Raw genomic sequence first — 14,012 nt, 5'->3', positions numbered from 1 at the left:
TGGCACTTAGTGGGGCTGCCCCAAGTCACCAGCTGAGATCCTGATTTATCTTTGCTTCTTCATGGTAAGAAAACAGAAGAAAATAAAACTAATCCATTTGGTTCTTGGAGATGAAGAGTGTACGTTACGATTAATGTTTGACTTGATTACCTGGCTTCGTGCATTATGTGTTAAGTGGAGTTGTTCATCGCATCTGTTTATTTCTATGCTTTTTCTGTAAGTCAGTTGAGGATAGTTTAAGGAAGCTTGTTTGCATAATAAGGTAATTTCATGTGTTTATTAGTCCTGTTCTTATATTCTGACCAGTATGTTACTTAAAAACAATAGCCCTTTTTTAATGCCAGCTATCCTGCTATGCATGGGCTTTCTTTTCAGAGATGTGGGATGACTGTATATGTTCTTTTTCTGCCTGTGTGCATACACACAGAGCTGTCTTTTTAGCAGCTCCTTGGCAGGGGCATAAGAACATGTAAGACGTGCATTTCTGTAATGAAGACACACTCGGTGCTGTCAAGAGATGAGAGAATCTTGCTTCTCAAAGGGAGAAGAATGTGAACAGTGGGGGAGCTATCACAGAGCTAGAACTATCATGGGCTCACTATTGCAGGTCACCGTGGCAAGATCCCTCACAACTGTTTCATTACAAATTTGCTTTTTTTTCTCCCCACAGAAAGCAGTATAGAAAGGTTCTCTACTATGTGGTTGTGATACAGAAGAACTACAGGGCATTCAGTGGTAGGAAGAAGTTCCTGTGCCTGAAGAAAGCAGCCACTGTCCTTCAGAAGCAGCGGCGAGGCCAGCTTGCTCGGCGTCTTTACAGGGAGCGACTGGAGGAGAAGCGGAGACAAGAGGAGGAAAGAAGAAAAGAGGAGGAAGAAAGGTGCAGTCTCTGGCTCACATCACTCTCCTGCCTGTGCCGTATTAGGTGTTGGTCTGAAAGCCTTTATTTCAGTCTATTCTTGAGCAAGTGATTGTGAAAACCTTTGCTACTTTTGCTAAAAGACCTATATAGCTATCATTGTGGTTTTGTAGTCACAGACATATTCCTTCTGATCTTATTTTTGGCTGTCTTTTCCAGGTGGCAGATGATCTCTGTAAGCTGAGCTATTGCCATAGCAAAGGAATGCAATGAGCTTATGTTGAACTTGATTGACTGACTTTTTCTTCACTCACTTTTAGGGAAAGACAAAGGCAAGAAGCAGAACGTCTTGCCCAGCAGGTGAATTACATTCTTAATGCTTTCAGCCACCCTGTTTATTTGAGTATCTCAACCCAGCAATTAAAAATAGAAAAGGTACCTGTAGCATTAAAACTAAACTAATTACAGGAGCTGTCAGATAAAGCCAAAGGAAAGTCAATATAGTTTGCATGGAAATTTCTTTCACCTAATGCTTCATTTAATTTCTGGCAAAGACTGAATTTTCTGCACATACTTGGACTTCCTCTGCTCAGCTATCTCTGAGCAAATGTAATCACGCTTTAGTTTGTTTCTTTTTCTTTCCTTGTCATTTCTTGCTGATATGAAGATAGAGCTCCTTTTAAATGAATGAGCATGGTGGAGCATAGAGCTTTAGAAATAAATTTTTAAAAAGAAGCTTGCATTTAGGGGTCGAACTTGATTTTATTTTGTTTAATTTTATTTTTATGCAGGCTGAAGAAGAGAGAAAGAAGCAGGAACTGGCTGCCATTCAGAAAGCTCAGAAGGAGGCAGAACTGAAGCAGGAAGTGGAGAAGCAGAAAGAAAGCAGGCAGGTGGAAGAAATCCTGCGTCTGGAAAAAGAAATCGAAGACCTGCAGCGTGTGAAGAAGCAGCAGGAGCTGTCCTTGACAGAGGCTTCATTACAGAGGCTGCAGCAGCGTAGAGATGAGGAGCTCCAGCGGCTTGAGGATGAAGCATGTCGAGCAGCCCAGGAATTCCTGGAATCTCTGAACTTTGATGAGATTGATGAATGTGTCCGAAACATTGACAGGTCTCTCTCTGTGGGCAGTGGATATCCTGCTGAGCTGGCTGAAGAGACTGGAAATGCCTGCAGTGAAAAGCCCAATTTTAACTTCAGCCAGCCATATCCTGAGGAGGAGGTAGATGAGGGCTTTGAAGCTGATGATGATGCATTTAAGGATTCACCCAACCTGAGTGAGCATGGCCATTCTGATCAAAGGACCAGTGGCATCAGAACAAGTGATGATTCCTCAGAAGAGGATCCTTACATGAATGATACCATGGTGCCAACAATTCCTGCTGCCAGCGACGCCATGGTCATACCTCCTGCCCATGACACAGTGAGTCTCCACAACTCTTCAAGTGGCGAATCCATGTACTGCATGCCAGAAAATGTATCCTGCAGACCCCCAGATTCTGTGGAGCTTATTTCTCCCGATGGAGACTATGATTACGACCAGGACGATTACGAAGATGGTGCTATCACTTCTGGCAGCAGTGTGACCTTCTCTAACTCGCACAGTAGCCAGTGGTCACCAGACTACCGGTGTTCTGTGGGGACGTACAATAGCTCTGGAGCATACCAGTTCAGCTCAGAGGGAGCTCAGTCTTCTGTAAGTAGCAATGTTTATATTATCTAATAATTGATTGGTGCTTTCTGAGTTGTTTTTTTTTTTCCCACTGTGCAGCTGTAGATTCACTGTAGCTGTTCTTAGAAAACATTGTGTAGCTTGATTTGCTCTGAGCACCTGTGGAAATAGTGGTCTATTGCCATTTAGATGCCACTGGAGTTGAGTGCATTAGAGTCAGAGGCTGCTCAGATGCTGTTTGCAGTCCTGAGCTTTTGCACAGATATGGTTTTAACTGCTTTAATTCAGCTCTCTGTGTTACTTGGTGGGGAGCTCAGTGCACAGCGAAGTTCTCTGTGCATGTGTTTGGAACTGGGGTACAAGGTAGCATGTTGGAGAATTAATTTCAGGAAAATTAAATTTAGTTATGTGTGCAAGTTGCAAGAGTATTGAAGAATAAGATGCTTGCAGAAGTTCCTGACTTGCCAGGTATATTTTGATATTGTTTGGAGAGTAAAGTTCATGAAATTGAAAATGTTTAAATTGCTGAGGCAGACACACATTCTGCAGAGAAATTTTTTCAGTGCTGTTTACTGAGTATACTGTGTGGTTTCCTTCTGCAAATAAGTTTGAAAGAATATGATGCTGTTTACTGAGTATACTGTGTGGTTTCCTTCTGCAAATAAGTTTGAAAGAATATGATTTCCTCTACCACTCACCCAGTGTTTCTGTGAGACAGTCTGGTTGGGAAAGTGAAAGAGCATTTCAGGAACACTGACTTGTTTAGTAGGAAAACTTTAATGATACAATATCTACTACATTTGAGGCAGTGATAAGTAGTCTAAGAGCCATTGTGGGTGTTGGGATAAGCTGACAAATTCTTGCCTGAGAAAAAAACACTTTTGTTGTCTCTGTTGAGGATGCCTTCCTGCTGCATGACTCTGGTCAGATTCAAAACAGAAATTCTGACTCTCTGGGGTGAGGGAAAGCTAGTAGCACAGTTTATGCGAGATTTCCTTTTCAATACATTTTTAATCTGCTTCCCATAGCACTTCAGTGATGGGGCAAGTAGCACAGGACAGCTTACCCTGACCATACTCTTGCAAAGGGATAACTTTCCTGAGCATTTACAAAGCTTTTACACAAATTTGTTGTGTAATCAAACAGTTCAAGCTGAAACTTACTTCAGTGTACTCCTTCCTTTGTTAGCTGGGTGAAAACCAATCAGGAACCTTCCAATACATAATAAGCTACATAGCTAGATTTTTCTAACCAACTTGATCTAAACTCTTTCATGAGAAATTATGACCTTTATTTCCTTTCTTGTGTAGTTTGAAGACAGTGAAGAAGATTTTGACTCCAGGTTTGATACAGATGATGAACTTTCCTACCGGAGGGATTCAGTCTATAGCTGTGTCAGCCTGCCCTACTTTCACAGTTTTCTGTACATGAAAGGTACTGGATGAATCAGAATTTGCTAAATAGATAAAATAACCAGAAATATTTATTGTGTATTACACTCCCAATTTCTGTAGATTTAAGCTATTTCCTCATTTTTCAAAGGGTGATGGAAAAGTGACTTTATTTAATTTGAGCTGTTCTCAAGTTATTTGCAGTGGCTTGTATCTAGCAATGTTTTTCCCCTCTGCAAAAAAAGATCAATATTTTGGGCTGCCTCTGTTTCATCTTACATCTTTGCTGACTCGCAAACAATGAAATATTCAGTATACATAGAGAAAAATAACTCACAAATCCAATTGTACCAAATTTTGAAGAAAGCTGATTCCTGCTGTGAAAACCTCATGACATAGGCAGCATTCTGCATTGCAGAACAATTTTATTGACCTTAGTCAAGTTTCACTTTGGATCTGGAAGACATGAAGAAGGCTACATTTAACAAAGAGGTGTGAGAGACTGTGAAGGGATTTACACAGGAGTTCTCTGCTTAAAATTCTTGGGTTTATCTTCTGATGATTGATAGTGAATCGTAATCTAGCTGAATGCTTGTATGATTTCATCACTATAGTATACCTTGTTTCGGAATGGGAACACTGATGAGTATACACACCACAATGTTCATGTGAAAAATAATACAGTTGGAAGTAGCATGGCTTTTACTTTCTGACATAGCTAGCAGTCAGTTTTTGTGAGATGACAGGATCAGTTCAGACTGAGATCAAACAGGATCAGTTTGGTTAAGGTTTTTATGATTTTGCTGTAACTCCAGTGCAAAAGGTGCATTGCCTACTGCATGGCCACACTTTGGAATGACTGAGCTCACACTGGTGTATTTCCTGCTCTAAAGATAGCTTTGCCAGGTTTTGTGGTTTTGAGTTAAACATTGTTACCTCATAATAACCTGAAGAGAGGAAAGAGCTTAACACTAAATTTTTTTAGATCATCACTGAAATACATTGAAAACAGTCTTAAAGATCAGATTCTCATGTGCAGCAAGACTTTTCAGTAATTTATTGTATGTATATGTACATGTAATTCATGTATGTTTCATATATTTTTTGTAATACAGAGACCGACTACAATTTATAATTTAAAGGTGTTTAGATGGACAACAATATTGGTGGCCATAAGAATATGCAAAATTGAGGGTTTGTGGCTTACAGCAGACACTCAGTTTAACTGCAGTTTTGATGTTCACAGCATCTGTTTTATGATACAGCTGTTTGTTTTAACTGCATATAAACCCACATTTCTCTTTCTTGCCAGGTGGCTTAATCAACACATGGAAGAGACGCTGGTGTGTCCTGAAAGATGAGACCTTCCTGTGGTTTCGTTCTAAGCAGGAAGCACTTAAGCAGGGTTGGCTTCACAAAAAAGGGGGTGGATCATCTACACTTTCCAGAAGGAACTGGAAGAAAAGATGGTTTGTTCTCAGACAGTCCAGGTTGATGTACTTTGAAAATGACAGTGAAGAAAAGCTAAAGGGTGCCATGGATGTCCGAACTGCCAAGTATGTTTACATAGTTTTATGTTAGCCATGGTTCCTTCTAAGTAGTACCTGGGGCTCAGTCTGGGAAGACACTGAGTGCCCTGACTACAAATTGTGTGAATGCAAGCAAGAGTGTGGTGAAGTGAGTGAAAGCAAGTGTTGTCCTTAGTTGGCTCTCTCTTATGTCTAGAGAGTGCTCCAGAGCTAAGCCAGTGCCAAATACTTCAGAAAAATGCTGCTGTAACAAACCCATCTATGCTTTCTCCCAGACTAGAGGCCCTACTTAGTCTGTAATGATTCCCAAGGCAATCTGGGGCATGTTGCCAAGTCTGTAGCTGCAGGCAAACCCAGAATGAAGAGGGTGGAATTAATAAGCCCTGAGTATATTGAAGTTTGCATGGGTCAAAGCTGAATCTTCTGTATTTATTTAAATTTTTTTCATGCTTTAAATAATTGTGGTAGTCTAGAAAAGTCTTTAATATGCATATATTCATTAAAAAAACAAGATTACTAAATCTTATAACTTATGCCTTGTTAACTGAAGTACCTTAAGCCTAAGAATTTTATGCTTCCTGAAGCACACAGAAAAAAAAAGTTTTCTACTGGATGGTATTTCTCTTTCTAAACAATTTAGGATTATCTACCTAATTTAAAAAATTAGTGTGCTAACATTAGTTATCTGTTTACCTAAGCTTTCATCCAAAGTAGACAGAAACAGAAATGGCTAGTAACACTCAGTTCCCCTCTGTGCCTTGTAATCAACTATCCAATTTGTTTGTTACTTTAACAGAGAGCTTAAACTAAATTTAAATATTTGATTAATCTTTTCTTTGGCAGTCCTGGCTTGAGCCTGATTTCAAGTAGGACAGAAAAGAGTTTCAGTGAGAATTTTGACTTGCTCCTGAAATCCAGTGGGCTGTTGGCAGTCAAGTAAATCTCTGAATAGAAGCTGAAGATCCTACATTTTTTAAAATATTAAAACTAGATTTAACTCTATCCCATTAGCATTTATTTAGCATATTTTTCTAATATGTTCAATCAGTCATTCTTTGTTGTTGTTGTTACCTCATTGCTTCATTGGCTGTGCCCTATAGATGTTCTTTAAAATTATCAAAGGTTACTGAACCTAGTTTGAGCTAGGTTCAATCAATGACTATTTGTTTATAAATTAGCTAAAAAGAAAGGGTACATGTATTAAAGAACTGTGTTTCAAAAGAAATAAGCAATAGCTTTTCTAGATAGTGTTAATCTTTACTGAGTGCATTCCTAACCTATAATGCAACTCACGTATTTCAGCACTCTCTACTAGGGACCCTGTTCAGTTTAAAAAATCTCAGGCTGATTCACATAAAACACAGAACAGGGAGGTATTCCATTGGACACTGCTACTGAGAGGGAAGGAATCAAACAGTAAAAAATTACAGGTTTTTGTACTGATAGCAGATAGATCGTCCTCATGAGTCTGATTTGCAGAGATTGCATGTATTGTTTATAGGACTGAGATTTATGAGAATAGGATAGCTGATAGGGAAATATAGGCAGTTAAGGAAATAGTAAGCTTCAGGCAAATACAGCAAAACAGCAAAAATGAAATTAGGTGTATTTCTTAATCTGCAGGGAATTCTAATGTCATACTTCAGTTATTGCTAAAATCTTCACAGTTGTTTTTGTATCAATATTTAGAAATATGTAATTTAGAAATACATAATTTTTGAACAGATGAGTGCTCAGTTTTTTCTGTAAGTCATGTTTGGAATTGTCCTTTTGCTGACTCACAGCCACACAGAATCACTGATCCAGGTTTTGTTTGCTTTCAGTTTTCAATCTTCAACAGCTTTCCTTTAGCACTCCAGAAATCACATGATTATGCATTCAGTTCTGAAATATATCCATTTAACTCAATTATCTTTGCCTCTCTTGGTTTGATAATGTTTTGCTTTTTCTTTAGGTCTTGGTAAAATGGTAACAGAATGGTCACTTTGGTATAGTGACATTCATAGTAGTTTGAATATTTGTACTGTGTGGGCAGAAAACACAGCTGTAGTTTGTCAAACTAATACTGGGTCTGATAAACCACGTTGTGGGTCTTACAAATGAACCTGATGAAGACTGCTGTTATTTTAAGTATCAATAGTTTGTGAGCTTCTCAGAAGAACAGAATTTTCAAAATGTTAATAATCTGTAATGCTCAATATTGGTGTTTTCCTTTTTTTCAGAGAGATTGTTGATAATACAGGCAAAGAAAATGGTATTGATCTAATAATGAGTGATAGGACCTACCACTTAATTGCTGAATCTCCTGAGGATGCAAGGTAGGAAAATTATCAGGCCTATTTTCTTTTTCTTTTCTTTTCATTTTTAACCTCTATGCCATTCTGACTTTGGCTTTCACTAATTTGTTTGACCACTGTCACAAAATATTCAGGCTGTGTTAAACACATTGCATTTAACACACTTTTTGAAAGGCTTGCTGAGGAGAAAACCTTGTGGCAGACAATTACAGGGAAGACTCAGATTGCCAATGAAAATTTGCCTACCCATGTGTTACTAGCAGCTTTCTGAAATACAGTTTGTCTGTAGAGACACATTCATTAGCCACTGATGCTTTCCTTGCAGATTACCCTGCTGTGTTTAGCTGCATTGATCAAATCAATATTTGAGACCTGTAGTCTGCCTGAAATGAAGCATTTTGTTCTTAGGGGTGGGGTCTGTTTGTTCAAGTGGAACCTAAATTTTTTCGGATAGAAGTTGTAATGCAGTTGCTTCAGTTTAGAGCAAAAGCATATTAGTGTAAGAGTGTGTAACAGAGTGCTTCCCTTTCTGCATATTTGAAAAGGGTCTTGCTCGTGTTGCTAAAGGATCTATATTTAACCATGGAGGAGGCAGTTGGGTGGGGTGTTGCCTTCAGGGGAAGGCAAGGCGACCTGGTTGCAAGGAACAGCATGGCAGCCTGGTCTTGCACAGGCCACTCGGGCCACCAACACGCGCTGACACCCATGTGGTGGATGGTCAAATGGCCTTTATTATCTCATGGGGTTATATAGCCTAGGGGGACTTTGCTACGTCATGGGGAGTTGGTAGGGTCTCTAGGGTTAGTAAGGAGTGGAAAACTACTGGGTTAGGTGTGGTTACATGTTCTGGGGGTAATAGATAACATGTTGCAGGGTGAGGGAGAATGGTTTTTGCTTTCCGTCACATCCCAAAATCTTCCATTCGCCTGTCCCTATCTACCACATCTCCCCCCTCCTTTTCATAAACAAAATGAGGTAGTCGTAGATATAGGCACTGGAGTGAGGTACAAACTTGTAACTTGGTAAGGAAAAAGGGGTTTGGTAAACCTGAGTAACTCTCGCAAGGCGAGTTTTGAAGGCTTCTGTGACTGGCCGTGTTCACAGTTTTTGGTTTACAGCATTTGTTGCTGGCCTACAAACAGAATGTTCGCCCATTCTAGACGGGCCTGAACAAACGAGACTAGCTTATTCAGCAGGCATGGTCCTAAGGTAACAGCTAAAAGCAGTATTGCCAGTGGACCTACCAGGGCGGAAATTAAAGTGGTGAGCCAAGGCGATTGATTGAACCAGGATTCGAACCAGCTCTGCTGGGTTTCCCTGTCTTTCTTTCTCTGAGCTAGTCTATCTCGGAGTTCTGCCATGGAGTCTTTAACGACTCCCGTGTGGTCTGCATAAAAGCAGCATTCCTCTTTCAAGGCTGTACACAGTCCTCCTTGTTGCATGAACAAGAGGTCCAGTCCTTGCCTATTCTGCAAGACTACTTCTGAAAGCAAAGAGACTGATTTCTCTAGATAGGAGATGGATTTCTCGATCCTCTGCAGGTGTTCATTGATGGTCATTTGCAGCTGAGCGAGTCCTTGTTGTTGGGTCGCGAGGGTTGAGACACCCGTGGCTGTGCCAGCTGCTCCCAGGCCGAGCAGCATTGCGATAGTTATACCTGTGATTATTTCTCTTTTGTGGAGTCTGTCCGGTTCTTCGAAAAGGTGGTACACTTCTTCATCTGAGTGGTACAGGACCCTAGGAACAATCAGAACTTGGACACAGAAGTCGATAGAGTCATTAAATTTGGCAAGGAACACACAAGGGCTTACTCCGGATCGCTGACAAACCCACAACCCAGATGCGGATGGGACCACCCACTGACTGATCTTTCTGTTGGGCTTGACAACTGCAGTGCAGAAGTTGCTTTTCTGCTTTGCTAAAGCTGCATTGCCAAAACATTTGCCCTGGCCTGTGATTTGACTCAGGGTGATTCCTCTGCGGGGAGTGTCCCACCTGCACTGGTGGGGGGCGCTGGCTGTGGAGTAACTGAAGGGGGTGTCTAAAGCAATGCCTTCGTAGAAAGGGGGTTTAACATCATAGCAAAGCCAACAGGAATTAGTTAGGTTCGGTTTGGATTCGTTTAGGGTTAGAAAGGTAGCTTCTAGCATGCGAAAGATTGGGTTTGGATCTGACTCGGCTATGCGGCCTATCTGGAAGGCATCCACATGGCCAGTCGGGGTATTGGTGACCTTTGAGGGCAAGGTTTTGGGGTGGGTTGTGTTTTTCCCTTTTAGCACATTCTTGATAACTTTATTGGGTCCTACTGGTCGAGGTGCTGGTGGTTGGAGCCTGATAATTCATACATTCACCCACCTTCTCGGTCCTCTGAGGACCACTGTCCACATTCTGCCTGTGGCCCAACTAGGGTGATCTGGCTGTAAAATGGTCATGTTATAACTTGTGCATCCCCGGTATCTAGGCTGTGCATTGTGGTCTCCACAGCCGATGGGTACCCAGGTGAACTGCAAAAATTTGTCGGGCTCCTGCGGTTGCCACCCATCTCCCCATGGTCTGGCATCTGTAACAATGATTTTGCAGCCCCAATATCCGCAATGTCCCCACCCTGGGTAGTCGCAGTACCTTTTCCCTGGGTTGGACGCTGGGCACCAGTAGGATATGTACATGAGTACGATACGTGGGTTAATGGGCTGTAGTTTTGGTTGTCCTGGAAACAGGTCAGCTATGTGGAACACGAAGGATGGGGTGTTCGCTGTGGTGATTTCTTTGAACACCTTGTTGCTTGAAAGATGTTGCATGACCCACCTGAATGGCTGATGAGGGTAGTGGCCTGGGTCGGCTTGCTCTCCGGCCACAAGCCCCAACAGCAAAATTGCACAAAGACACTGTGCATGTCTGGGTCTCACCGGTGTGGGACTCTTGGGTTTTGTCTGGCGGCTTGGTGGTTCGTCATCTCCCTCTGGAACAGGGGTGTACGTGTCACGGGGACGATCCACGAGCATGTCCTGCAAACAGAAACTCACAGTTTTTCATTAGTTTCATTCTGAAGGTCAAGTTTGATTGACCTGAGCGGACACCACTGATTCTGTCCTCTTTTTTGACTGCCGCATACCCTCGTCCCGTAAGCACCTGTCTCCAGCCCCGTTCCCATTCACCTAGCCCGTTTTTGATCATGACCTGCGGGCCCTCCTCTAGTGTCCGGGTGGCCCAGTGCTTTCGAATGGGACTGTTTGTCTCATCTCCCCTAGGGAATTGGTTCAGTGCTAGCAATGCGGTTGCCAGCATACGCACTTGGTCTCCTGGGGGAATGGAATTGGCAAAGCCCTCTCCCTTTGCCAGTACTTCTAACTTGGCTTTTAGGGTCTGATTTGCTTGCTCAACAATGGCCTGTCCAGTGCTGTTATATGGGATCCCCTGTGCTAAGGTGATGCCCCATACCGAGGCGAATTCCTGCACTGATTTGGAGATTAAATAGGAAGCATTGTCGGTTTAAATTTGTTTGGGGATACCAAGCCATGCCATAACTGTCAGCCAGTGCTGAATTGTGGCCTTAGAATTGGATTTGAGGTGCTGTGTTGCCACGATCACTCCACTGTAAGTGTCCACTGTCACTGCAAGCCATGCTCGTGGCCTCAGCAGTTCGCAGAAAGTGAAGTCCGACTGCCAGATTTCTGAGGCCTTGAGACCTCTCGGGTTGACCCCACCGGTCCATAGGGGTGACTTCTGGCAGTGAGGGCAAGTGGCCACTACTTGTCTTGCGTCTGCTGTCGAGATCCCGCATCTTTTCGCCAGTGCTTTGGCTCCAATGTGGAATGACTTGTGCAGTTGACGAGCTTCCTGCAATGTCCACACTCCCTTCGCCGCGGCGTCTGCTTTGTCATTGCCAGTCTGGAAGAAACCCTTGACTGGGTTGTGGCTGTTGACGTGAATGACAGACACGGTGCCCTGTCATGAGGAGAGCGCCTCTTCAAGCATTGAGGCTGCTGTAGATGTTGAACACCTGGTCTCGACATGGCTAGGCAGAGTTTTGCCACGAATATAGAGTCTGTCACGATGTTGAGGTGTTCATCTTGGAAGAATCCACATGCCAAGACCACTGCTGCTGCTTCCAGCTGTTGCATGGACAGTGTGGAGTCACATGTTTTGACGCAATGCCATGTTTCTCCTGCCTGCCACACCGCTGCTGCAGTAGAAGTCGTGGAGGAGGCGTCTGTGAAGACCGTCGGTCCTGGCTGCGGTCGATCCATGACCTTTGGTGGCATGTCTATGTCAACAATGGTCAGTAGCTGAGTCCAAGGTGGTTTGGTGGGATAGGAGATTTCTCCTCCGAAACCAGTGAGAGAAAGGACCAAGTGCTCCGATATCACGGTTGACTCCATGGTCAGTCGCTTGTGGAAGGGGAGGTGGATTCTTGCTGGCTCAGTTCCCAGGTGTCTCAGGGCGAGTTTCCTGCCTTTCATGATGAGGTTAGCAACGCATTCAACTCCTGGGGAAAATGCACGAGTTGGTCTTCCGAGGACCACCAATTGGATCGGCTGGGATTTTTCGGAAGGTCCTTGGGCCAGTGCTCCCACCCCTCCCTTCTGCGTGAAGTGGACATATAAATCCAGTGGTATGCTTGGGTTCCACCTGGCAAGCGTGCCAGTGGATATCTGATGTTCGATGAAGTCGAGCGAGTTCGCTGCTTGCGTGGGGTCCCAGGGGTGTTTTCCTTTCAGGAGGTCATATAAGGGGTCCATGACCTCTGGAGGAACTAGGATGACGTTTTGGAGCCACTGCAGAGATCCCACAAGGCGCTGCATGTCATGGAGCATCTTGATGTCTCGGCGGACCTTCACCCTGGTGGGGGGTCACGTAGGAATTTGTGATCCCCACTCCCAGGAAGGTCACGCACAGTCCTCTCTTGATCTTCGTGTTTGCAATCTCAAAGCTGTTGGCCTGGAGAGTTTCCATGATTGTGGACACCAAGTGATCCACTTGGCTTGCTGATGGTGTGGCGATGAGGATGTCGTTCATGTACTGAATGATGGTTGCAGCAGGGTGGGAGTGCCGGACTGGCATCAGTGCCCTGTCCATGGTGATCTGGCATATGGTTGCGCTGTCCACAAGACCTTGTGGTAGCACCTTCCATTGGAAGCGGAGGTTAGGTTGCTCGCTGTTTGGGAACACGATGGAAAAGGAGACTCGTTCTTTGTCCTCAGTGTGCAGGGGTATCGAAAAGAAGCAATCTTTGATGTCCAGCACCGCGCATGTCTGCCCTTCGGGGATGGCTGAGTTCGCGGGCAGCAGTGTCTGAACTGGATCCATGGGCTGGATTGTCTTGTTCACCTCCCTCAGGTCGTGGATGAGACGATAACCTTCTCCAGATCTCTTGGGGATTACGAATACGGGGGTGTTCCACGGGCTGGTGGAGGGTTCTATGTGACCCTTTTGCAGCTCACAGTCGACCAGTTCCAGCAAGGCTGCCCTTCGAGGCTTTGACAGGGGCCACTGCTCGACCCATATGGGGTCTGGTGATTTCCAAGTCAGTTTGATTGGCAGCAGTGGGTGTACGGCAGTGGCCCTCATTATAAATTTGTAATCCTGACTCCTAACATAGCAAGGATGTCTCTTCCTATCAGGGGTGGAGAATTTTGCAAAATGTAGGGCTAGATTGCCACTGTTTGTTCTGGTCCCTTTTTTGTATGAAGTGTTATAGCTACTAATTGGGTGCTTTTCCATGCCCGGGATGGCCCTCCCACTCCGTTCACTGGGAGGACTTCTTTGCATTGCCAGTGTCGGGGCCACAGTGCTTGGGGAAAAATTGAGCAGTCTGCTCCTGTGTCTGCCCAAAACTGAAGCCCTATTACGTGGGGGTCCTGACTGCCATAAAGATGGCATGTCCCCCACACCTTTGGGGGCTCCTTCCCTATTAGATGGCCAGGGCCACCCAGGGGTCCCGCTCTGGGGCGCCCCCTGCTGGCCCTGCGGCACAGGTGCTGCTTGCGGTGGTAGTGGGTACAAAGGTACCGCAGGCTGTGTTGTGAAATTCTGCAATTGTGTCGCTGGCGGGGGTACGAAGCTGGCTGCCTCCTGTGGGGGTATGGGGTATAAGGGTGCCCCACCCCACTGGGGGTTGTCATAGATGGGCCATCTTGCATTCGCGGCGGGAAGAGGCTGAGTGCGGCCCACGCACCCCCTCCCTTTCCCGTTTCCCTGGGGCTGGGACCTGCAGTCCTTGGTGAGGTGCCCCTTCCTGCAGCCCCAGCAGGGCCCTCTCGAGCATG

General features: G+C 44.3%; 1 protein-coding gene across 1 annotated transcript in view; it reads left to right on the top strand.

Annotated features, from left to right (window-relative positions):
• Positions 1-14,012, top strand: part of MYO10 (myosin X) — a 183,565-nt gene that overhangs the window by 149,566 nt on the left and 19,987 nt on the right. The window contains exons 23-28 of the mRNA XM_021546725.3: positions 671-880; positions 1,180-1,219; positions 1,651-2,553; positions 3,840-3,963; positions 5,233-5,476; positions 7,672-7,767. Coding sequence (XP_021402400.1) covers positions 671-880; positions 1,180-1,219; positions 1,651-2,553; positions 3,840-3,963; positions 5,233-5,476; positions 7,672-7,767 — 1,617 coding nt within the window. The remainder of the gene's footprint in view (positions 1-670; positions 881-1,179; positions 1,220-1,650; positions 2,554-3,839; positions 3,964-5,232; positions 5,477-7,671; positions 7,768-14,012) is intronic.

The sequence above is a fragment of the Lonchura striata genome, chromosome 1 (genome assembly GCF_046129695.1).
Source record: "Lonchura striata isolate bLonStr1 chromosome 1, bLonStr1.mat, whole genome shotgun sequence".
NCBI lineage: Eukaryota > Metazoa > Chordata > Aves > Passeriformes > Estrildidae > Lonchura > Lonchura striata.
The sequence above is the reverse complement of the archived record's forward strand: the minus strand, read 5'-3'. Positions and strand labels throughout refer to the sequence as shown.